The sequence below is a fragment of the Pseudonaja textilis genome, chromosome 3, assembly GCF_049901715.1.
Source record: "Pseudonaja textilis isolate UNSWEBS1 chromosome 3, rPseTex1.2, whole genome shotgun sequence".
In the NCBI taxonomy this organism is placed as follows: Eukaryota; Metazoa; Chordata; class Lepidosauria; order Squamata; family Elapidae; genus Pseudonaja; species Pseudonaja textilis.
Genome location: NC_141992.1, coordinates 112,586,596 through 112,612,473, shown reverse-complemented (window position 1 = coordinate 112,612,473; position 25,878 = coordinate 112,586,596). Strand labels below are relative to the sequence as shown.

At 42.0% G+C, this 25,878-nt stretch overlaps 1 protein-coding gene and 1 long non-coding RNA gene across 7 annotated transcripts in view; one reads left to right on the top strand and one right to left on the bottom strand.

Annotated features, from left to right (window-relative positions):
- LOC113436441 (uncharacterized) overlaps positions 1 to 23,085 on the bottom strand; it is a 38,131-nt gene extending 15,046 nt beyond the window's left edge. Inside the window, exons 1-3 of one of the 6 annotated variants that reach the window (XR_015743067.1) lie at positions 22,936 to 23,085; positions 6,209 to 6,403; positions 160 to 329 (exon numbers count right to left, since the gene is read on the bottom strand). This is a non-coding gene — a long non-coding RNA (uncharacterized LOC113436441). Of the gene's footprint in view, positions 1 to 159; positions 330 to 6,208; positions 6,404 to 20,942; positions 21,567 to 22,935 lie in introns of those variants that run through there. The other 5 variants (XR_015743063.1, XR_015743062.1, XR_015743066.1 and 2 more) reach the window with 5 other exon arrangements.
- Positions 21,697 to 25,878, top strand: FOXA2 (forkhead box A2). The gene is made up of 2 exons (XM_026700875.2): positions 21,697 to 21,948; positions 23,729 to 25,878. The coding sequence occupies exons 1-2, from the start codon at positions 21,862 to 21,864 to the stop codon at positions 25,016 to 25,018; spliced, it is 1,377 nt and encodes a 458-aa protein (XP_026556660.1). The 5' UTR covers positions 21,697 to 21,861; the 3' UTR covers positions 25,019 to 25,878.

Here is a 25,878-nt window from a genome sequence, read left to right as displayed (position 1 = left end):
ACACACACACACACACACACACACACACAGAGAGAGAGAGAGAGAGAGAGAGAGGAGGGAGGGAGGGAGGGGAGAAAGAGAGATGGTAAAACTCTTACTAGTCTCAATGTTAAGAGTCAACGTTGATTAAAAGGCATGCATAAGCACACACAAACTTACACATGCTATGGCCCCTTTCTCATTTGGCTCATGTATATGAAATAACAATTCCTTTAATTTCTGACCATTGAAGTGATGGGGTCTGTCATCTGGCACAACTGGAGGATACAAAGCTGACTTCCACTGTCTTATGTTATGAAGGCTGAGCAATTCCTTTTCATAGAATTAACCTAAAAATGTAATTTCAAAGTGGAAAGATGTTTATGACTGCAGTAAAGTAATTGTTATGTTCACAGTCTCATTCACATATGTTCAAAATTAGATATATACTAAGATTTCCATTTTGATACTGAACTTTAATTGCACAACTTGTTCTCTAAATTTTAAAAGGAAATTGAATCTGGATTTAAAGGTGGAGATTCTGGCTGAAATAATAATGTCTTCTGAATGGCTGTATATAGATATATTAGATTTAATACATTATCTACTTATAATACAGAATACATAATCTACTGTATTAGATATAATACGCTTCAATGAATGTTATATTTCAGAGACTATCAAACATTAACTGCTACATATTAATTGTGCCCAGCTATTGATGACTATGATATATTCAGCTATCAGATACCAACATGCTATTGCATAGTAGCTGTGCAAAACTATCAAATGCTTAAATGCTGCTGTGAAACTTAACATATATGATGTAGGCGCTGAATAAATGTCATTGATATGTTTGGGGAAGGACTATTCATTTCTGCACTCGGTGAATCGTAATTATTCCAGCTGTTATGAACTGCAATTGCCCTGCTGCACCTCCAGGTGGAAACCTTTGACTGTGAGTAAATGTTGTATTACTTATTCCCACACCAAAATTTGGGACTGCCCAAGTTACAGAATGCTGATGGTCTTTGAATATAGGTGTAGCTGGAGAGTAGTTACACCATCTATGTCTTTCCCTGGGATGAGAATTTTCAGAGTAACCTGTTGACTTTAAAGGTATAAAATAAATAGAGATTTACAAGACTCAAACAATTTATTTCTCTGAAGCCAAAAGGATCGGTTATCTAAGTGACCTTCTCCAACAACAAGATACATTCTGCTCTTGGCAATGGAATAACTTGAAAATAGTGTATAGAAATTTATGGTTGATGAATAAGATCTTGCTTTAAACCGATAAATTGTCCTTTTATAGGACAATTGTCCTTTTATAAATTGTCCTTTTATAGGACAATTTATAGGATCAAAGCAAGTCTTACCTAGAATGAGTAAATGGGTACCCTTCATTTGTAAAAACTTTTTTAAAAGTCTAGGATTTGGTTTGAATGCTTAAGATTCTGCCCCTAATGTATCCTCTCATAGGGATGGAGAAGCTTACACCCACCTGACCTTTGGCATAATTTGTCTGGGTAATTGCACACTTTTCTGTTAAAAATATTGATTCTAAAATGTTAATCGGACCATTTAGAGGTTTCCCATACCTGGAAATGCAATTTCCTGTTAAAGTGATTAAATTAAAACAAAATCAACCTGAAATAAGTACATGCAACCTAAAACTGTTGAAATAGCATATTGTAGTCAAACAGAATTATTTCATTCAAATAAGGCTGGTGGCACAGCGGAAGAGAAGTGCTCTCTTGTTTTGCAAAATGTCTATACAGATTTCAAGGAAGAGCCCAGGTGCTAGACAGGGTCTGGAGTTGTTCTCTCACACTGTAGAAAGGGAGAGGGCACCCAGAACATCTTCCCCTGCTGGCCAGCCGGTGCTTTTTTGGAAGACATTTCTGCAGTTCTTGGTTCTCATTGGAAGTAATTGTGATGAGAACTAATACTGATAAACCCATAATATGTTGCAGCAAAAACTATCAGTGCTATACATGCTGGCCCCCAAAACGCCAAGAAACATTGGTGATGTGACTTACAGCTATGACTAGCACTATGTAAGGTAACAGGATTGAATGGATTTCAGTCAACCGAAACAGGGCCCTTAGTGGGGCTGGTTTTATCATCTGTCAACAGGTGCAGAGATACAGCAGTCAAGGTTATGTTAAGCCCTACTGAGACAATTCAAAATGCTTGAAAAAGAGATATCTTTTCTCTTGACACATCTGCTTAGGAGCACCCAAATATGACAGGGCTCTGAACAGAAGCACTTCAAAAGCTGTGATTACCCCAATTAACTTTCTGGAAGCCCAATTTTACTCTGGAACACATAAGGATGCCCAAACTAGCTGCCTAATTTTAGTTCTGCCTCTCAAGAGGGATGCCATGTTTCCAATACTGACACTTTATGCCAAAAATGAAATATCCTAAAGATTCCGTCTGATATCCAAAAATGAGCCGTTTTTGAGCAGTGCAGTGTAGTGTTTATGAAAGGCCTGAACTTCTTTTGGACAACAACAATACCAACAATGTTTGAAATTTATACACGACATATCATATGATCAGAATAGCTCTCATGTGTTTTATACATTCCCATGAAGTAGACAATGAAATTGATTACCACCATGGTGTTGATGGAAACTAAAGTACTGAGGCCTCATGGGAGCAATTTATGGAGGTTGCTCACAGATTTATTCTTTTTTCATGGAAGAGGATCCTGCTAGGCTCCCTTGGTTTATTTCCAGATAAGCCTACGTCATATTTCTGCCCTAACATATTCAGGTTGTCTGAATATCCCAGCTCACCTTCTTAGTTAATATCAAATCACTGTTCACACTTACATCCATGAATTCTACCCATGATCAGACTGAAACTTGTTTATCAATGAGGCAACAGGCCACACTCTCTGACAAGGCACTTTTGCTGTTAGGGTGCATCTAGAGAGAAATGTAAATAGGAGTATTGATGTTGTTTCTGTGGTGAGAAATCTCAGCCACCTACTCTTTCCTAACCTGCCCTTTCCTTAAGTAAGACATGTTTAGATGTGAATCCATCCCTGGTTTCTCTTTATTTTTCCATCTGCCATCTATCTTAATGCAGGCTAACTCTCCTTCAACTGCAAATACCTGGCAAATTGAGCATTTATTATTTCTTTTAAATGGAAAAGCCTATTAAAGTGGTTCAGGATGTCACAAAAACTTTTATTCAGACAATTTCTGTTTGGAATTAGCAAAAATAATTTCTCCTGAGTTTGCTTTTGTAAGAAAAGCAAGTAGAGTTTCCAACAATTTGTTCATTAAGTAAGAAATAGATTAGAATGACACTCAACTAGATCCCCAGTTGTAGTATTTACTAAAAAAAATTCCTCCATAACAAATCTTTATAAAAGCTGGGTATTCTTTGTATCTATTTAGACACATACTTATTTATTTAACGTACATGATAAATGCAGATCTCATATAATCAAAGAGTTGGGAAGGACCATTTAGGCAATTGAGTCCAATCTATTGCTCAAATAAATCCCTGACTCCTGCCGAATTCAGCTTGAAGACGTCCAGGAAAGAGGACTCCACCATTTCCTTGAGTCATTGTTTCCATTGCTGAATTGTTCTTACTTTTTCTACTTTTCAACAGGATTTGCTTTGCTGGAACTTAAACCCATAATCTATTTAGACTTAGGTAAAGGTTGTGGGGCTCTTTATATCATGCATAAGATCTATTAAGCCAAGATTAAAATGAAAATCTGGGGGCCTAAGAGACTGCTTCAGCTGATTTAAGATATGTTGGATTATTTCTTGAGGTTGGAAGGACAGCACTGACCTCAGGACCTCCCTGCCAGTCTCTGAGATTGGCCCATTCTGACATAAGGAATTGCATTTATAGGAAAATCATAAAAGAAGGCGTCATGAGGGGGAGGAGAAGCAACAATCAGGGAGAGCTGAAGACTGAAAAGATCCCTGACACCTCCACCTAAAACTACACCTCTGAATGCTGCCTCATGCCCCCGCCCCCATAAAAAAGAGACTAGGCCTGCTCTCAGACCTGTCTAATTATATTTCCTTCCATTGCTTGAAGATGGCAGTCCCTAAAGCTGGGCTAGTTCTGCAGAGTATCATAATATTGGGATCTGGGTGTTCTTCTTACAGCAGCCTTAAGCGGCTTATCTTCTGTGCTGATACCAGCTCAAAATGAAGCCAGCTTAAGAAATTGCTATCAAGATTTCAAGTGTTGGTAACAAGGTGGTTTGGATGGTGATTAGTATAACCTCCCATTTTTAGATTCCTATGTTCCTTTGTCCTTCCCACTCTTGCTGGGAAAAGCAAATGCCAACTGCCTTCAATTTCACTCAAAAAAATCTATGATTGAAAAAAAAAATTACCTAATGGAATCCGACCACGTTTCTCTATAATTCCATAGCCACGATGATTTTGAATAATGACATTTATGTCAACTATTTGTCGTGAGAGCAAGTAGTGAGATAGATTCTGAAGATTTAGAAAACAGTATATAATAGAAATGGTGGCATGGAAAAGAAATTAAGCTGAGCTGTCTTAAGCACAAGTCTAAAAGCTTGGAAGACAAAACCTCTGGTCCCATTGACCGGCCCAGATTGAATCCTGCAACATTATCCTAGGATACGTATATTTGTGTTCCTTCCTGAGCTGTATCTCCTCAGGTGATATAAACCAGAGCCAAAGCCTTGCTTTCCACAGCCTTTGCGGATTGAATGGACTTTGGGCTTTTCTCCCAGGTAGTCTTTATTACTGTTGACATATATATTGAGCATCAGGGTAAGAACCATCCCTTCAGTTTTGATAGAAGATGGACTGGTCACCTCTCCTGCTACTTAAAGAGAAGAGTCAATATGAGTGGGTGTGTACTACTCACCATCTTCATTACTCCAAATGCTTCTAGGCTTCATGTGGAATAATTAAAGATTAGAGATTTTGCTGCAACCATTTTTGCTCTGTGCTTTTCAGCTTGTATCAATTACCTTTTATCAGGTGCTAACACTAAATGCCCAGGTAGGTAAGGTTGTTTTCAAGCTTTTCTTTATTATCTAAAGAGTAGAAAATTTCTTCGAGAAAAAGAAAAATGCCATTTTTGGGAGATTCATCAATGGCTTTGTTTTTCTGCATCTAGCTGACCTTGGCTTCATAAGCTGAGTAAGTCTGAATTGGAAAATTTTGAAGCTATAGACTGGACTTGGAGGTAGAAAAAGTCTTCTAGAATAAAACAATGAGAAACTACTTGGATATTTTCCCAAATAAACTATATGGAGTAAAGGAGTCTGTTATTTTAAAATAACAAAGTTCTATTTCCTGAAGAAAATGGTACCATCTAAATTTCATACAGATCTTTATTTGATGTATATGCTTTGATTCTTATCTCTTTCAGAAAAAGAAATATATTCCTTTACTCCTAATCTTTAAACTGTATCCCAAGATCTTGGGTCCTTGAAGATTTACCAGGGAGACATGGAGATTCAATTCTGTCACCTAAGCTTAAACTGAGAGTGTGAATTTTATCACACCACTTCTGTTAATTACTTTATCAGTGCCAGAATCATTGCGTGACCCACCAACACTGCCTTGTTAATTGTCATTGCTGCTATTTGCCTCCACATATTATTACTGTCTACGTACTTTTTGCATTTTGTTTTCCTCTGACTTCCCAATCTACCCCCTACCATCATGGTTGTTGAATGAACATCACATTTTAAAGTCTGTGATGGACCCTGACCCACAAAACCATACAGCAGTAATGTGAGGTTCAACTAGTGTCCAATGTATAAACCATAACCAGCGTTTTGTTTTTTTTTACAACCCAGGTAGTTTCTGTGTTTGGCACTGAAAATTTTTTTAGGGAAGCAAGAACATGCATAAAATATTCCTAGAAGTTGAAAGATTGAAAGTTGCAGTGCTACCCATAAGCAGGCTCACATGTTCACATATAGGCCTGCTTAGGCCTATAGCAGTAGTCCTCCAACATTTTGGTCTCAGGACCCTTTACATTCCTAAAAGTTTGGATTTATTGGATTGTATTTATTGATACTTACTATATTACCAATTTAAGATGAAATGTTTTAAAATATTTACTATGGGCTCCCTGAAAGGATCTTGGGGACCCACAGGGATCCCCAGACCACATTGGAGAACTGCTGCTCTAGAGAGAATGTGCATCATTGCCAAGTGTAGTTTCCACCTTCCAGATACTATTTGCTCACCTGTATCACACTCAGCCTCCATTCTTCCGATAGCCATGGTAGCAGAAGGAAAGAAAGCAGCTGTGCTTCAAGCAAGCCCGGAAATTCCCTCCCTTTTCTCTGCAGGATCACATCCGCATTACAAGGCAAACTTTATTTCCCCAGCAAGGAAGACTCTGTTTGCTAAGGACACCAGGGAGTTGATGAGCTGCTAATCTGTGGAAGAAAAAGAGGATTTTTTTTTCTACCTTAGCTGCAAAATAAAAAGTAAGAACAGGAGCCCCGGGGTTGAACTCAAAAGGCCTTGGCTGGGTAAATACAAGCTGGATGGCACAAGAGTGCGATGTGGAACGTTACTCTAAAAATTAGGCCTTCATAGCTACTTAAAATTTAGCTTGTAAAGATAGAGCTTTTGGACAGAACACAGTGCTGTCTTTTTATATTACTCAGGGAAGCGACTGCTTGATTTGCAAATATGCGAATGCTGCTATATTTGTCTAATCTTCCTCATTGAACATTGAACATTAGAGAGATAAGAAATTCATGTCAGCACTCCTTGTACAATACTATCTTGTATTGCTGTGAGAGAGACAAGGTGGAAAAGCTGCTTTGGGAAGCCACTGAAAGCAATTGGTTGGGCCTCACACAAGAAGAGGAATCTAGGCAGAGTCTAATTCAGTATTTTTAATAATCTGCTGCATTAATCCTTTCCATTCAAGGCATTCAAGCCAGTAAATTAAAATACAATTCCAAGAGTTATATCAGTATTAGGGAATAAGATGTTGGACTAAGAGTGGAGAGAACCAGACTCAAGGTTGCCTCAGCTATGGAAATTCACTTGGGTGACTTGGGAGAAGTCATTTTCTCTCTTTAGCCCATGCTAAGTTATTGTTTGTGGAACTCAGAGGAGAAAGTATTCAGAGGAAACATGGGGTAGGAATGTAACAAATAACTAAGCATTCTGTTAGCCTCCAGTTTATTGGGCCATGACTTCAAAGAGGAAAAACATTGATGGAAAATGTTTGATCCAGCCTAAATGAGGAAAGTGTCTAAAATGAGCATTCTGCACTACCCTCTGAAGAATTTTTAAAAAACTATTTTAGCAAACTCTGTTAGGAAAAAGTGTGGAGCTGTAGCTACCCAACAAACTGGTCTATGCACACATAACCTGCTGCATAAAGAATGTCTTATATAAAATAGATGCACCTACAGTCCTATCTTTGCTTTTCCATTGAAAATTAAATGACTAGACGTGGCAAAATCAGATATGGAGAAATGGCCTGAACTTTGTGCTTCAGCAGGACAGCAGAACTAATCTGAACATGGATATTGAAAACAAAATCATTATTTTTCAACTTCAAAGTTGAAGTCCCCCCAAAGCATATAAAAAAGGAATCTATTCTTTCTTTTAATCATTCTCACCTCTTCGTTTCTTGCTGGTTCCTACTTCAATACCATTTTAATAATGGTGGGAAATGTTTAGTATACATGTAGCAAAATAGAACATTTGATTTCTACAAAACAGGTTGTCATTTCAAAGGTTGGTTCTTGTTTTCCTCATTAATATGTTTAAGAAGAACCAAGGTCTTCCGAGAAGTGATTTGAACCCAAGCCTTTCTGAACCTTGTATAACACAATTATTAAACCCAAATGATAGATTAGGTTAAGATAAGATATAAAGTTCAAAAGCTTGTCCAGTATCAAGTTTAATGGGTGATTTATGGCCAATTATGCTCTTGTATACACTTTCTTAAGGGATGATGAGCATCTAAAATGGAGAGAGCTAAATGCTTATTGCCTCTGTGGATGAAGACAGGGGTAAAATGGGTCTCATAATGACAGCGGTTCTATTGGTAGTATTGCTCTGTTTTCTTGGCATTATTACACTGATGTTTAATGTAACTATCTCATTGCCATTTGCCCCAGCAGGGGATTTGGCCCTTCCTGACCTTTTCTGCCTGTGATTCACTAACATCTCCCTGCCTGGGAAGCCCAAAGAAGAATGCAAATGCCCTCGCCTTCTTGTGAATGTTTGCTTTGTTTAATTGTACACACATCCCATCCAGGGTGCTTTCTTGCTTCAAGAAAGAATCCCTTTAAATGCAGTGTCTGTCTCTCTCTCTCTCTCTCTCTCTCTCTCTCTCTCTATCTATCTATCTATCTATTCTATCTATCTATTCTATCATTTATCTATTTTTTCAGCTAAAACTCTTATAGCCAAGGTAGTTTGCTTATGTAAGTGAAAAAATCAGTGGTGTAGATGCTTTAGAAGAGCTGTTTGCTTCCCCCCACTCATCTTGGATACAGCCCATTGCAGTAGCATTTGAGATTCATTTGCAGGTAAACACATAAGACAGGCTCCAAACCGAGAACCAACCAGGCTGGCTACAGCTGTGCTGCACTGTGATGTACTTAAATGCATATTCTATAGAAGAATGTTTGCTGTGGAGTTTTACTTCTCTTAAACTTTACCACACCTTGTAAAATTTGTTTTTGTCATACAGTTGCATGCAAAAGTTTGGGCAAAACTTATGTTTTAATGGATCACTAAGTAGAAATAAAAGCCTCTACATGAAACAAATGACACCTTTTTGCAAATTCAGATGTTTATATTTCTTATACATCCTCTTCAATGCAGAGATTTGTAGCTGATTATATTCACGGTTTCTTACATGTACATTACTTTATTTCTCAAATTATACAGCAAACTCCGTGTTTTGACCAGAAAAACATACCCAAAATCTGTATTAAGGCAATACTCCCTTAGATTTCAAAATGCTTGAGAAAAATTTATAACAAAATTCTATTGTCCTATGTAGTGAGAAACTTATGTAAGCGTGGCAGCCATTATAGAAGTTTCTCAGTGCTCTTTATAAGTGCCTCATCCCAAACAAGTGAAGTTAGGAATTCAATTTTGGGGGTATTTTGTGGACTGTTTTATCTTTGTGTTTAATTGTGCCTGCACCCCCCATACAGCACCCTATTCGGCCAGTTCCAGAGCCCTATCTATCACACAAGCTCTTGATGGGTGCACTTGCCTCACAAGTCATGCCAGTGACAACTAAGCAACCCAAGTATTCATGCATTGTGGGGAGGATATGTGCAGGTAGCATGTATACCTCTGTATTTCATGAAAGTTGGGATCTAATAGGTCTTATTTATAATTCTTCATGAGGCAAGGTAACAGAGATTTTAACCATCCTGACTAACAGCAAGATCTTGGAAATGCAAAATCTCGCTCACTATTTTATCTCCTAGAACAGTGGTCGCCAACCTTTTGGACCTCAGGGACCACCAAACTCATAATTTTAAATCCCAGGGACCACGAATATGAATTTTGACTGGCAGTGGCTTGCTGACATTGGTGGGGAGAGAGAGGGGGGAATTCAAATTTCTTAACAACTGGTTCTGTGGGTGTGGCCTAATTTGTGGGTGTGGCTTGGTGGTCATGTGACTGGCTAGGCATGGCTTGTATGTAAATATTATAAATATTTATATAAATAATGAATTTTTTATTTTAAAAAGAGCAACTTTTACTCAAAATCTGGCAGAGCTGGCAGGCAGATTGAGTTGTTCACAGAATCACAGATTCATTCAGAGATCTATCTTTCTGCCATCAGCTAGCTAAATCTGTCACATAAAATTTGCTTGAAAGCGAACTCATAAATTTGCTAGCAAGCAAACTCACAAAATTAACTCACAACACACCATGTATGTAAATATTGATTTTTTTTATAAAAAAAGAGCAACTTTTACCCAAAATCAGGCAAAGCAGGCGGGCAGATTGTGTTGCTCACAGAATCACAGATTTACTTAGAGATCTGTGTTTCTGCCATCGGCTATCTGAGTCTGCACTGAATAATAGAATCCTCAGTCCTAAGGGAGAACGAGCTAATCTAAATCTCCTGGCACAGCAGAATAGCTGAAGGTCGGAAAATGGAAAAATAGTAACAATTAGCAGGCAAGGGAGGGTTCCCATGGGCCATGTGGGCGGCGCAGTCTTGTGTTCCTGTGCAGCCTGGATTAATTGCTTTATGGGGGTGCTCTGGGGGTGACATTTCTCTGTGGACCACCAAAATTTTCTCACGGACCACCTGTGGGTCGCAGCCTACTGATTGGTGACCACTGTCTTAGAAGATTATCATGGTAAGCTACTACCCTAATGTGGGCTCTGGGATTATCCCATTTTCCACACTCAACTTTTCAGTTAAGATCTGCTCTCCTAGCACTTTTACAAGCAAAATTGACTGAAGAGCAGTAATATACAAACAATATAATGAAAAGAATAAAGGAAGCAAGATATAATAAGCAACACCAACTCGATTTCTGTGTTGTTCCAACTGAATGAACACAGAACAGATAAGTAATTTCAGAAAAGGTCATTCCTGCAGTTCTCACCTAGATTTCAGTCAGATCCTCTTGTCCTGGCTCTCTCCTTTTTAACCAAGAGTAAGTCTCAACTGCAGAAGGGCTTAATAACCTCACCCTTGTTCTATCTCTGATCTGGTGTCTTAAATCCTTTCTGAAAGATCCTAGATGTTCAACTGCACTCAAAGAGGAAGATTTCCTACAATGCATGCAATGTCTTTTCAAAATATGAATGCAAGCAGTCTCATATGTTTATTTTGATAAACATTCCATTGATAAAGGCAAAGCGAAGCATGTTTAATGATAATATCAATATGGATGTTTTCTTAAAATAAGCCTACTTCCAGATAAATCTGGTTAGCTGTAACTTGAACCACTGAGTCTGTGGTTCTTATAGTGCTTCATTAGGATGGCCAATTGATTGCTTTAAGACAAAACTATGACTAGATTAAAATTTTGTTACATATTTTTGAATATAAAGGAGGTATAAAGACTGGTATTACTTTATAAATCTTTTGTAATTCTTAATCTGGCAATGGCGTAATCGAATATAATACTTTTTGAAAATGAAAAAGAGCATACTACACAATTTCTCCTAAATTGTGTTCTGGATAGATCTCTGAAAATATGTTTTGATAGGAGTAAATAATTTGGCAAAAGTAAGGGAATATGTAAGATATGTTTCGTAAAGCAATCGATGGCGGCATCTGTGCTATGATCTTGGTTTGTAAATATTTTGAATTTCCTTTCAGCATTTGAAAAAACAAATATTTAGTAGTACAGTATTAATCAATATTTGGCAATATTTGAAAGGAGGTGAGAGGATGAAAGACCAGCTTTTGATGCTATCCAAGAGCTCTTCTACATTGAAGTTTAATGTTTTAACAGTTGTCAGACAGGCAGAACTCAACATTTAAAACTTAAAAGGTAATAAAACTTGACAATATCTGATAAGTGGTTTATTATATGCTGTAATTCCATACAATATATGTAGGTTTCTTTTATTTAAATCTGAAATAGTGACCTCAAATTTCTGTTCTTATGTTTTAAAGTTAAATTGCACCTTCAAACTCATTATTTTAAAATATGAACTCATTCAATTTTGAAATGGAAATACTTCTAGTATTTTAAGTCCACCACAGATAGACTAGGAATAATATTAATAATATTAATATTAATAATTTAATATTATTAAAATAATAGGGGAAGGAGGTTCAGCACTATTGGACTTGTCATATTTTTTTTATAGCTATGGTACTCTCAATGAAAGTACTTTTTTTGGTTTTTGATCTTTAAGGTAATTATGTTTGATTTAATTAACAACTTTATGCAGTTAAATATGATTAGAATGTTCTCTCATGGGTTCATTAAATATTTCCAGATGTAATGAATACAATAAATAGATTATTGCTAAACAATTTGTGACCCAAATAAAAGGGCCTATTCCAAAGTCTGTAGGTGGAATACTACAAATAAAATGGGAAAGGGATTCTCCTATAAAACCAATCATTCAGAAATGTAATATTTGATGTCTAAAACCTGGCTGCTCAAAGCAGATGTAGCTATCAGGGTCTTATACTTGATTTATAGATATGATACCTCAGACTTTTGCACGTGTAACCTCTAATAATTCCTACCATAATTCCCATCACCAACAGCTAGCATAACCATAGACTGGGAACAATGTATAATGAAAGGAAGAATATTGTTATGCCTCCATTCAGAAATATGGAGATACTTTCATATGACAAAATGTGGCTCTTTATCATTCAGAATGTTTAGTGAAATAACCACAATCTTAGGATAAGCATGTTAACATTGCATTTTTAATACCAAATCCTCTGTTCCGGACTTGGCACCAGCCGTCTGTGCTTCTTGTTTGCCTAACTAAATGTGTGAGATGAGAGCATCAGACATGTGGAAGTCATGTGAGATACAGTAAACAACCAACAGATGGATGCTATTTATTTTGTTTTGGAAGCTTTTCATAATTTTTCATAAGTTCCAATAGCCATTTTGCGTATAGGCAACTCAGACAATTTACACGCACACGCCCTCTGTGCTGATTTCCAAAATTCTGGTGCATATGAGGCATCTGTTATTGATAGTACATGAAATACATCACATTGGCACACTGGTTTCCAAATTATATTCCAGGACCTTCTGATGGGGAGTACAGAAGCTTGGCCAGTGGCCCTATGAGAAAATGAGTAATAGTGAGCAAGTAAGATGGACACATTTGCCTAGCTGACAGCTTGCCCATCACTCCTGGTATTTCTCTGGGAAGATCCTATTAAGGAAGAATGTTGAAAAGAGTACAGAGCACTGTCTCTCTTCAAACGCAGGTAAAAGGAACAATACCACATTATGACACAGGGAAAGCCCTGCTTGGTGACTTTCTTTGTTTAAAAGTTAACTGCTGGGGCAATTCGGAATATGGCTGTAATACTGGGAGTGTACGGTTTTTAGTCTCCCATATGCTATTTCTGACACATTCTTTCAAAAGCTATTAGTTGTTTCTCCATGCCTAATTAAATGCTGGATTCCATGTCTACGTTGGAACATAAGAACAAAAATTATGAGTCCTCCTTACCATGTTTGGAGCTATGATCCCAAGCTGCCCAGAGAAAGACAAGAGATCAAAATACATGTATTCTTGGGGTTCTTTCTATTTGCCCCAAGACCTGCTCCTAGTCCATATAGATGCCTCCAAATATACAGTTTAAGGCCCTGGACCTGTTGTGGTTTGCTGGCAGCAGGTGTGGATGGCTGAGGCCTCGGAGAACGAGGACTCAGATGAGGGGCCTGCGCGTGATGCAGGGATGGGGCCAAGACCATCAGGGAGTGGAATGCTGCCTTCGGAAATTGTCAGGGGTGGGATTCTACCAGTTCACACCTATTTGCCAGAACCAGTTAACATTCCAAGCAGTTCAGAGAACCGGTTGTTAGAAGAAATTACTGGCCTAATCCTGTAAGGAAGGCAGGAAGGAAACATTCTGGTGTTGCTTACAGAAACTGCCTCTCCGTTAATCCATATTACATTCTTGGCAGGACTCGACTTCCTGTCTCAGGAACTTCTCTGGATTTCCCCCCCCTCCTTTGCTGGTACTTTGCTAGTGTGGAGTGATCATTCAAAGTTACAATGGCACTGAAAAAAGTGACTTATGACCATTTTTCACACTTACGACTGTTGCAGCATCCCCACAGTCATGAGATGCCAGGCGAGGAGATGTGTGCCTCAATGTGAGTGATATTGAGTTGGCCATGCCCAGCCAATAACATGACCACCAAGCCACGTCCACCCAGTCACATGACCACCAAGCCACACCCACCAACTAAGCCACGCCCACAGAACCAGTTGTTAGAAAATTTGAATCCCACCCCTGGAGATTGTGCAGGCTGGCAGCAGTGGTGAAGACGTCCCCGAGGAGCCTGTGGCCAGTGTGCATGTGCACAGGGCTGCTTGACGGAAAAAGCAGCTGCAGCAGCATGGGCAACTCGGGAGTAAAGCTGCAAGGTAATGGCTCCTCCCTTAAGAGATAAAAGCCAGATGAGAAATCCGAGTTCTTTGCAGGAAACAAAGAAGTTTCTGCATTCAAGCCTTGTGGACATTTGGAGTATCTTGGTTGGTGTTTGGAGACTCTTTCTGTTTGAAATATTTCTTAGTAACTTTATCTAGTATTCTTGGCAGCCTTGCACAACCTTGGCAAGGCTCGTTCTTATCAGAGACAATTAGTTTGACACAGCCTTTTAACCATGAAGGAACGGAATTTGTAAAGAATCATTAAAAGGTTTTGCTGTTACCTCTGTTTCATGTTTGTTTCCTTGGAACAAGGTTTGGGTCAGAACAGGACCATGGATTAACCTCAACTCATCCCAATGTTGCTGCCAAATTATAATTTTTAATATGACCAAACGGGGAATATTGATGTGCAACTCAGCTTCTTGTAACTTCAGGGGGATGTTCGTACTGATTTTTTCTGAGCAATAAGAGCAGGAGGTTGTTGCTGACTTGTAGGATGTTTTAGATTTCCCCATCTGGTGTACAGTACTAGATTCTTTTGTAGTTTCCCACTCAAATACTGACTAGGCCATATCTTACTTAGCTTCCAAGGGCAGCTGGGTGCTACCACCTGCTAAACAGCCATAATTCAACAGAATTAAGTCAGGTTCCTTTTCTTTCTGTGCTATTTAATCATGACTCTCTCTTGCCCCCTTTGGGTACAACCTGTCGAAACTGAAAAATCTTTATCACATTGGTTATAACTTCTGAGTGTACTTTAATGAATGAAATGTTAATTCATGAAATTAATCCATTAACCACTAAATGTTAAAGTTAATTTAAAAGATTTGGCTGTAGGATTCTTTAAATTGTTAAACAAAGGTCACATTCGGTAATTGTAGCACTTGTCCTATGGTTTCATCTGCTAGAAATCTTCCATTTGGTGAGGAATTCCATGTGGGCATTCATTTTGCACATTTAGCAGCACTATGCTTAATTGGTCACTCAATTTTCATATTTAAGAACAAAAAAGGTTATTTTCCAGTAGTATTATGTAAAAGCACCGAAAGTGCTTTTTCAAAAGGCAACTGGACTTTCCTTGTTTTTGCTTGAAGATGTTTCCCTTCTCATCCAAGAAGCTTCTTCAGTTCTGAAGATGAGAAGCAAAAACGTCTTCAAGCAAAAACAAAAAATGTCCAATTGACTTTTGGAAAGGCCCCTTTGGGACAACCATGACCTAATTATCTCAGCTCCCTACACATTTTGGAGATTCTACATCAACAGGCAGCTAGACAAATGATCAGTGTTAACACTTTACTGGCAAAAATTGTAATAATTGATGGTCTTGGGAATGTGATGAGCAGAAGGAAGTCCTACCTGGTTCTTAATAGTCTGCTGGCACTGACTTACTTGTAAAAGAAAAGGGATATCAAAATACGTCTGCTGAACTTAATGACAGAGCACGAACACACAATTTTCTCTGATTCTCATTCTGTTTAAATAGATCAAATTATTGGGAACAGGATTATTCTGGTCTAATTCTGTGAATGCATAATATCAAGAGGAAATAATGGGAATCATGGCTGAACTATATACTGCACATGAAAGAGAGCAGCCTGCACAAATACTCCAATTTTCAGCAGTAGGTTGTCTTGTTACAGATGACCAACTTCATGACAAAACAAGATCAAAATACAAATTTACCACATGAAATTTTCTATTTTATTCTTGCTACTTTTGTTCTTTGTTTCCCCCTAAAGACATGGCTATAATCTAATTCTTTGGATTATGGTCTGGTTGGGTTTAAATTAGGGCATTTATTACCTAATCTCTCTGCTTTAGGATAATTTGCTAGTTTGTCAACAGTCTGCCTTGTCAGAATTAATTCTCACCCCACCCCCCCTTGATTTTAAGAAATAGGGTTTTTCTGAGATGATGACTTGAATGCTTATCACAATGAATTCTTTATTGGCAGTTCCAGGATTAATTCTCATGAAATTAGATCTAAAAATCTAAAATCTAAAATACCATTTGGTGAAATAAAATTTTAGGAAAATAAAGAGTGCAAAAGCTGTCCATTGATTTGTTTAATCAATTTACATAATTTGAAAGGTACATCCTTGGATAGAGGCCAGAAAAGACGAACAAGATATTTTGTTATGAAAATTACAATTTCCTAAATATGCTTAAACATAGTATTATATTTTCATTTGGCATCCCCTTTTGTAATGTAGTAAAATTGCAAGAGATTATTTTCAGTATTTAAAAAGTAATTTATGCAATGTGCCAAATATGATTGACATAGCAAATACTATACGTTTGTCCAAGGCCTTTGAATTGCTTGAGAAGACTCCATGGATTTTAAAACCATCTATTGCTAGTAGAACTAAACTGCCTAGCAAGACACTGAGAGAAATTCTAACAGATGTTATCCCCCAATCCACAAACGTGTCTCATCAATTATTTCTAGACATTCCTGCCAGAGTTTCCTATCTCTTTTTTCTGGAAAGGTTCGAGACAAGCTCAAGGTTTGTGCAACAGGATGCAATTTTCACTTCATCCTGCAATGCTTTGAAACAGAAATTAATCGGTCCTTCTGTAACCCCCACCCCCAATGTGTTGATTGGGAACTAGCAAGGAAGTAAAGCTGTAACAGGATTAATCTGTCCCCAGGTGTCATTTACAGGAAAGCCATTATGGATCTGACACTTTGCAAAAGAGACCCCCAGCCCTCAGCATTGTCCTGCCACATAGTAGATGTGGATCTCCGATGATGCCCCGGAGTGTAGCTGCTAGAGAGAAAACAGAGATTAACACCTCTGGGGAACCCTGGGGACACTGAAAGACAGCATTTCCTCAACAAGGAAAGGCGGCTTGGCTGGAAATTTCCTGGGACATTGTTTGGTTCCTTACACTACTTGCCAGGGATCCCTTGTCTTGACTAAGAAGAAAGCACATTAAATTCACATGTATTTAAGAAGCATAGGGAACAAGCTCTGAATGTTAATGAATTTGATCTTCACTCTGGAGAGAGCTCGCCCATACCTGTTCTGCCTTAAAATGCTGTGGCATTCCTTGAAAGTGATAGGAGTGCATGTGGTAAGGAACGCAGTAGGCTACCTTTCTGCAAACAGCCCTCAGGACATCTTTATTTATCCATTAATTTAAATAAATCAAAATACTCTTTAAGTTTTGTTGGAAAATAATTTAATAATTCAATAAAATAATTTAAAAACTAGCAGCAGCCAGGAAGATGTCAAGCAGCCCGCTCTGGGAAGTGGAAGAGGGGTAAAGGTCCTTCCCCTTCTGATTTGGTAAACTCTTTTAGCTTTTCTTAATCTCCTGCCCTTCAGATGTGTTGGGCATTGTAATTCTGTATCGCTGTAACTACAATGCACTGTAACCACTGTAATGGTGATGGCTGTATCACATGCCACCTGTGCACCCAAGGTTAGAGGAGCCTTCCAATAAAAACAAATCTTTGTGAGCTTCTTTTCCAAAGGGAACAACAGGTGGTTTGGGAATACAAGTACTGTTGGCCCCTATTGTTTTAGGACAGGGATTCCCAAACCCTTCTGCTCATTGACCCCCTTGATGAAGTTTCAGATTGTTTATCAACCTCCAAACAGGAAAATAATTTATTAAATATTACTTTAATGAATAAAATAGCATTGCAAATAATAACACCACCAAATAACATCTGCCTTCCCAGGTCCTTGGTGGAAAAAAAATGTAGAATCCAGTCTAACATCTGGCTGACTGTGCAATGAACCATAATAACATTGACCACTTTGTAGGAACCGGGTTTAGGATTTGCATGACAAAGCCAGACCTTGAACTATGAAAAGAAACAAATTGGAAGACCAATAAACAGTACCTGGGTCTGGAGGAATCAGCAGAGGGCATCTGCTATATTAAAATTTTGCATGCCTAATTCTGAGGAAAGTAGCCAAGAATACATTTAAGACAAATGGGGAGTGGGGGTGGGGGAAATGCACCACCTGTGTGGGCTAGCCTTTCCCCAAGGCTGGGCATCCTGTATATGTGTGAACTTCCCCTCTTCAGATTCCCCTTGTTGAGAATGCTGGGCAATGAAGTCCGCGCTCCACTTTGGGGGAGCAAGAATGAAAAATCAAGCTAATAATAATAATTCAACCTAACTTGATTGGAGGAACGCAAGTTTCTTCTGTACTGAATTGGGTCAACAATGCAGTCTATGAGAGAAGGCACCTTTTGGGCTAAGAGGTGATGTTAACAGCCCACAAGCACGCTAAGGTGTAGCCGGGGTGGGCACTTAGTGGAGACCTGGGCCTTTGTGGTAAAATCCTGCCCTCAGCTGCCTGCTACTCTTGTGCATCCTTTTAGAAAAAGCGAGTGGGTGTTGTTGTTTCAGATGGGCCTGAGAGCGGCGTCCTCAGCCCTTCCAGGACCGTAAGCAGACACTTGGCGACCGGGCGGCTGGTTTTGAATGCATACCCATCCGCGGAGCTGAACAATAGCGGAAACAAGTGACCTCCGTCTCCTAAGGACTTTTTTCTTTCTTTTCTCTTTAGGCAGATCCAGGCGCAGAACCCGCCTCTACCCACGGATATTTCGTCTGGCTTTGGGCCGCACCAAGCCAGCGGCGGCCCACCTCGCCTGAGGCAAGCGGAGAGCGCCTCCCGCAATTGACGTTTGGGGACGCACCAATCATTTCTCCGCCAGGGCACCTCAAGGCCGCCATGTTTTGGAATGGCCTCTGCAGGGCCCAGTCGACCTGCTGTTTGGCCGGATTGTCTAGTTTCACAAAAGACGGAAAGGGATTGGCTACTTTGTGCTTCAGTCAAGGGAGTCTTAGCTAATTGCGGAATCAAATTTTCACCTAAAGTCATAACAGTATCTTCTATTGGTCTGAGAATTGTGTGTTAAGCGGCATTTCAATTAATTCGGCCGAGTGTCTGATGGATTGCGAAGCCGTTCTGAAATCTGTCCATGCATCCCTCCCTTCCTCCTCTCCTTCTTTTGTAAAAGGCCTTTGGGATCTCAAGAGTGCTTGAATTTCTGCTTCTGGGCCTCTGGGTTTAGTCTTCATCCTCTTTGACTTCATTGGCCTTCAAGTTGTGAACTCAACAGGCACCAGGTGGCTTTAAACTTCCCAGAGCTGGAGGAAGAAAGTAATTGTTAGATTCTGAGTTGTATGTGTTGTCTTCCAATAGATTGGAAAATATGATGAGCCAGTTCTGTGTTGTCCTTTGTTGAGTCTTCCTAATGAGAAGACTTTTTCCCTTGCCCAACTCTACTGTTTAGGCCTCAAGAGGTGCTGTAAGGACAACTGAGATCAGTGTCTATTGGTCTATCAATGGCCATTTTCTCACTATGAGGGGTAGGGCCCCATGTGTAGGGCTGACTTGAAGTGTTTTCACTCATCTTTCAGCTGGCAGAAATTTGTTTTCCCATTGCCAATTCTTTTCTTTGCTCTATGGTCTTTTGCTCTGATTTTGTCAGAGATGGTAACTGCTTAACAGGTTTTATATATCTTGAGGCTGTGGGTGGATAGTGCTGAAAAAAAGAAAGCCCAACTGTGTTGGTGGTGCAGTTTATGAGAATTAAGGCTGCTTTACTCATGGGCTGAGTATGCGATGAGCGCAACATCAGAGGGTCACATCAGGAAAAAAGAGATGGCTGATCCGTGTTTGTGCCAAGGTTTGATACAAGGAGTTGACTGAGCAGAATTTCCCATGAAACTCTCTTCATGGGGAAAAAGAAGACTCTTTTCAGACTTCGGAATAGGGAGATATTGTCCTTTGCTGCTCTGAGCAGGGTAGCCCTCCAAATGTAAATGGGGTTGAAATTTGACTGTGGAGACAATTTGTCCCTGAAATGGAAGACCATCCACCCTGCTACTGTAGACCAGGGGTCTCCAACCTGAGCAACTTTACGACTGGTGGACTTCAACTCCCAGAATTCCTCAGCCACCAATTATTTTGCAAGCATACCTCCTGATTCAGCTGCAGACAGTTGATCTGGATGATTCCCTCCTCCAGCTCTGACTGTCGATTGGTTGCCTTCATTTTTAGAGGCAATGCTGAGAAACAAGCTTCTTCCTGGAACTAACTTGCCAGGCTTCTGTGTTTTGCCTGCTGCAATATTAAAAGGGACTTTAAAGGGACCTAAAAGGGACCACTTTACCAGTGGAATATTGTTAATTGCTGTAGCTGGTTCCTCACTTAATATGTATTGTGCCGTAGTGTTATCCAATCATCCAATAATATAACAGCAATGAAGGGAGACTTTACAATGGTTCAGGGGTGTCAGGTGGTGGCCGGTAGTAAATGCTGATTGGGAACTGGCCTCCAGATAATTTGGAGCATCCTACTTTGAGAGAGCTTGAGAATAGCTAGAGTGAAAATAAGTGACAAAAGGTCTTTGCTTAAATGCAAAAAGCTCACAATGACAAATAGTCCTGCTCACTGTCCTTATTTCTTTAAAGGTGAAGTCCCCTGCCCCCCAGAGGTACAGCTATCCCAGGCACCTCAATGCAATGAAATATTTCCAAAGAACAGCTTGGTTTTTCAAATTGTCATTTTTAGCTTTCTAAATTTTAAACATAAAGATAATAGAAGTACAGAAATTCCTTATTATGCAATGAGTACACTGTTGGAAGACCTGAAAGATCAGGTCTTAGGGATGGATCAACATGGAGAAAACTCTGTGTGGCTGCTAGGAGTCAAAAACGACTCGATGGCACATCAATCGATCACATATTTGTTCAACCTGCTACCATGCATTTGGAAAACGTCTACTGTAGCCTTAAGCAGATGCTCTTCACTCCCCCACTAAATTCTCTTTCCTGAAGACAGCAACTGAACACAAGGACTTCACTTAAGAAAAGAGAAAATGTCTCACCTTGTTCGAGAAGGAAGGTCCGACGATAGCAACAACAACAAGTTATTAAACTGATATTCCACCAGATTCCAGTTCTAATCCTAACAATAATTGGGGGGAAATCACTTTCTCAGTTATATAGCACTGACGTTTCAGAGGCGTCTTGTTATTAAAACGAACAAACTGGGAGGCTATAGTTGAAAGAGGAGCACCCCTTTTAAAGCCCAAGATAATCATTATTTCGCAACTGACTTGCCACAGTTTGTGAAGGCATGTTTAGGGGCGGAGTAATGAGAGGTTCCGTCGGTGACAGTCTACTACCAAAAGCAGGGAAAAAGCAGGGATCAGGGAAAACCATGGGGGGGGGGGGCGAAGAAAAGGACGGAACATCCTTTTGAGTCTCGCCAAAAGATGCGCAAAGTAGATGTCTTGGCGAGGAGATCCATAAGCAGGACCTGATTATTCAAAGCGTCTACCCAGGACCTGCGGGTTGGAGCTGCGCCCCGCAGCTGCCTGCTTGAGTACTCGGGCATCCACGTCACTGCACCACTTCGTTTCCTCCTCCCTCAGTCCCTCTCTCCCTCCTCCTCCTCCTCCTCCTCCTCCTCCTTCTCCACCTTGCCTTCGCCTCCGGGCGACTCTTCACTGTGAAACCCACCCAAGCAGTAGTTGTAGGAGCAGCAGCAATAGCAAGCAGGGACAAACCCCAAGCTGAAATCCCCCTCCCCCTCTCCATCACACATAGAGAAGAGGGAGGGAGGGAGGGGAGGAGGGAGAGAAAGAGGGAAGGAGGGAGAGAGGGAGGGTTACAGAGGGGGATGTTTTCCTTTTCCTTCTTCTACTTTTTTTTTTAGGTTGCGCTCGCGCTCTCTCGCTCTCTCTCCCTCTGCCCTCTCCCTCTCCGCCGTCGCTTATTGTGGCTGTTAAATTTTAAACTGCTATGCACTCCGCTTCCAGTATGCTGGGAGTCGTGAAAATGGAAGGACACGAGCACACGGAGTGGAGCAACTACTACGGCGAGCCAGAGGTAAAAGGCAACTTCTGTGTGTTGGCGTGCGCGTCTCTCTCTCTCTCTCTCTCTCTCTCTCTCTCTCTGTTTGTGTGCGGGTCCCCCACCCAATCCCCAAGCCTCCTCCTTCTGCAAAAAACAGGACTCTCTCTCTCTCTCTCCCTCTCTCCTTTTATACAACACTCTGTTAGCCTTGAGATAATATTAACTTTGTGATCAAATATTGACTTGCGAAGCCTCCAAATCCTTTTGCCATGCCTAGCCGCGCTATCCTAACAAAGTTGTGTTTGGCAGAGAGAAGTTGGGTGGGGGGGAGGCGCGGGGGGGGGGGAACTACAAGGAAGCAAGGAGAACTGGGGGGACATTTGTGGCTCTAAAACTTGCCTTGGGAAGGTTCAGAGTCGAAAGGAAAGGAAATGTAAAGGGGAGCAAAAATGTGTTATTTATTTGACAGTCGCCGGTAAAGGAAGCAAAGATTTACCTGCAACCCATAATTTCTCAAGGTGTTTGGATGTATCTGCTCCAAATGGCCCAGGAAACTTCATGGTTCTTTGAACTTCAATACATTTTTTTTCTTGATCCAATGCACTTTTCAGGTTTCCCCCTGACGGTCTAAAATACCCCCCACTTCTTAAGGGCGCGGGTCTGGACTCAGCCCTTCCGCTGATTTCCTTAGGGTTTCATTTGATCTGTTGAGCTGCCTTAGCGCCGCGATTGAGTTGCAGTCCTCAGTTTGCTGGGAACTAAAATTCCGCGGAGAATCAATGTGGATTACTCCCAAGAACAGGGATTAAATTCTGAGTTAAGCTTGAACACTTTTAATTGGGGTCGAGACTTTTAATGGATCTAGTTGCCGGTGGGCTAGCAATGCTAACACGCACTGATTACTTGGGGAAGTAAGTTACATTGCGATCCAAAGGAATCGCTTCTAACTGGGAAGCAAACGCCCTGGACTTCGTTCAGTTGATTGGTGTTTCCCCGAATTGAGATGGTGCACATACTTACCGGTAGTAGAGAGTAAATCCTAACTGAATCCAATGGCGCCTACTTCTGAGTAATCATTGGTTCACTCTGCATGTTCTGAAGAGAGAAGGTGCTGGAAACGTCGGACTTTGTTTCTAGATTTCTAGATCAACAAGGCTAAATATCGGAGGGGTGTGTGTGTGTGTGTTGGTGCACACAATGTGATGTTTCTATACTACTTCCTTCCTCCCTAGCGAGTGACAGGTTTAAGTTCCCATTGATCTTTGAGAAACTAGGCAATTTACTTGAGCAAAACCCTTTCCCATACAGTAGGGTGTAAAACCACACATACACACCAGCGGAGCTGTTAAAATCTGAGAATTGGGCTGTGTTCTCCAAGATCTGTGGGATGAACAGCCAAATCTTGTTCTTAAAGAGATCCAGTAGAATTTCCAGTAGCGCCTTTCTTCGCCCTGGACATGATCCGGGCAGGCTGGCTGTGTTGAACACTGAATTTACTGGGGGCGGTTTCCAATCGGCTGGGATTCGATCTTTCGGCACCAGCTGAATTCTCTCCTACCGAACTGCCAAATGTCACAGAAGCTCCGGGGTCCTGGCCAAGGCAGCGCTACTGCCATTCCAGAAATACTTCCAATATTTCAAAGGGTTTTCGGGAAAGTCCAGGAAGGGGTGCTACGGTGTAACGAGGACGCCAGCGTGGGTCGCCAGGCAAGATGGGGCTCTCGGGGATGGGGTCCGCGGAGGGGCGGGGGGGGGTTGATCTGGACACAAGTGTGGCTAACCACCAGGCTCCCCTCTTTTGTCGCCTTTGCAGGGCTACTCCTCCATGAACGCCGGCTTGGGCATGAACAGCTACATGGCCATGCCCGCCATGGGCAGCGCCGGCAACCTCTCGACTGTGGCGTCCGGCGGCTCCATGGGCATGTCTTACGCGGCTGGCCCGGCGGGCATGAACCTGTCTCCCGGCGCGGGGGCCATGGCCGGCATGGCGGCCCACCTGAGCCCCAGCTTGAGCCCCTTGGGCGCCCAGGCGGGCTCCATGGGGGCCGCGCTGGGCGCCTACTCGGCCCTGAGCCCGGTGGGGGCTGGCGGCGGCGGGGGCGGCGGCGGCGGGGGCTACGGGCCAGCGGTGGGCCTCGGCCGCGCCCGCGACGCCAAGAGCTACCGCCGGAGCTACACGCACGCCAAGCCTCCCTACTCGTACATCTCTCTCATCACCATGGCCATCCAGCAGTCCCCCAACAAGATGCTGACGCTGAGCGAGATCTACCAGTGGATCATGGACCTCTTTCCCTTCTACCGGCAGAACCAGCAGCGCTGGCAGAACTCCATCCGCCACTCGCTCTCCTTCAACGACTGCTTCCTCAAGGTGCCCCGCTCGCCAGACAAGCCGGGCAAGGGCTCCTTCTGGACCCTGCACCCCGATTCGGGCAACATGTTCGAGAACGGCTGCTACCTGCGCCGCCAGAAGCGCTTCAAGTGCGAGAAGCCGCCGGGCGCCAAGCAGCAGCAGCAGCAGCAGCAGCAACCGGGGGCCTCGCCGGCCTCGGGCCCCGGCAAGAAGGCGCTCCCGCAGGCGGAGCGCGAGGGGCCCAACGGAGGCTCGGAATCGCCGCGCTCCAACGCCTCGCCTTGCCGGGAGCACAAGCGCTCGCTGGCCGAGCTCAAGGGCCAGCCGGAGCCCGCCCCGTCGCCGGCCCAGCAGCAGCAGCAGCACCTGCTGGCTCAGCATCACGCCCACCCGGGGCTCTCCCACGAGGCCCACCTCAAGGCCGAGCACCACTACGCCTTCAACCACCCCTTCTCCATCACCAACCTGATGTCCTCCAGCGAGCAGCAGCAGCACCAGCAGCAGCACCAGCAGCACGCCCACCATCCCCACCCCCACCACCAGCACTCCCACCACCCTCATCCTCCCCACCCCAAAATGGACCTGAAGGCCTACGAGCAAGTGATGCACTACGCCGGTTACGGCTCGCCGGTGCCCGGCAGTTTGGCCATGGGCTCAGTCACGAACAAAAGCGGGCTCGAGGCCTCGCCCTTGGCCGGAGACGCCTCCTATTATCAAGGGATGTACTCTAGGCCCATCATGAACTCGTCCTAAAGAAACCACCCCCCCTCTCCTTGCCGACCGCCAAACACGGAGACTTTGTGGGGCGGGAGAAAACTTCCGTCGAGTTCGGAAAGCCTGAACATTGTGCCCAAAGCTACCCTGCCCCCCTTGGCCCAATACCCACAGAAAGAGACCCCCGTCCAAGGGAAGGTCCAAAGCTCCTCTAAATAATGTTGGACAATTTCAACCCCCCAATTCTTTGGACGAGCGCTCAAGGTTCTTTCCCGTCTGTCTTGGGGGAGGGGATCGCAGAACTGGGAACCCGGCACTCCTGTCCTCTACCAAGTGGAACGGGGCACCAAATATTTAGGTACTTTTCCCGCTGTTGTATGATTTCAAGCGCCTGCCGAAGGAGGGAGGGGAGGGGCAAACGCGGAGTGGCTCACTGACTCGATCGCGAGGAGTGGAAACTGCCCCTGCAGATCCGGCTCATGACCATGTTCGGTTCCCTTCAGACGCCCGTTTAACTTTCCTTTGAATCAGAAAGAGTTTTTCTTTTTTTTTAAGGTGTTAAAAAGCGACCCTAGGTATGTTTGTTATTTTGGGTTAGGAAGTTACAAATATATCTATTTTTGGACGTGGAAGTGACACAGAAGTGTGTGTGTGTGTGAGAGAGAGAGAGAGAACTGATGTTAGGTTTGAAAACTGAGGATCAAAGAGACTGTAGCATTGTGAAATCGAAAAAAGGGGAAAAAGAAAAGAGAGACTTTAGATTGTAATTTGACACACAAAGGTTTGAATCAAATTAATTTATCGTTTCTGTATGTTTTATTTATGGGTTATAAATGTGTATTCTGGTAACGACCAGTCAAATTCCCACAAACCCAATATTAAAATGATGTTGGATATTT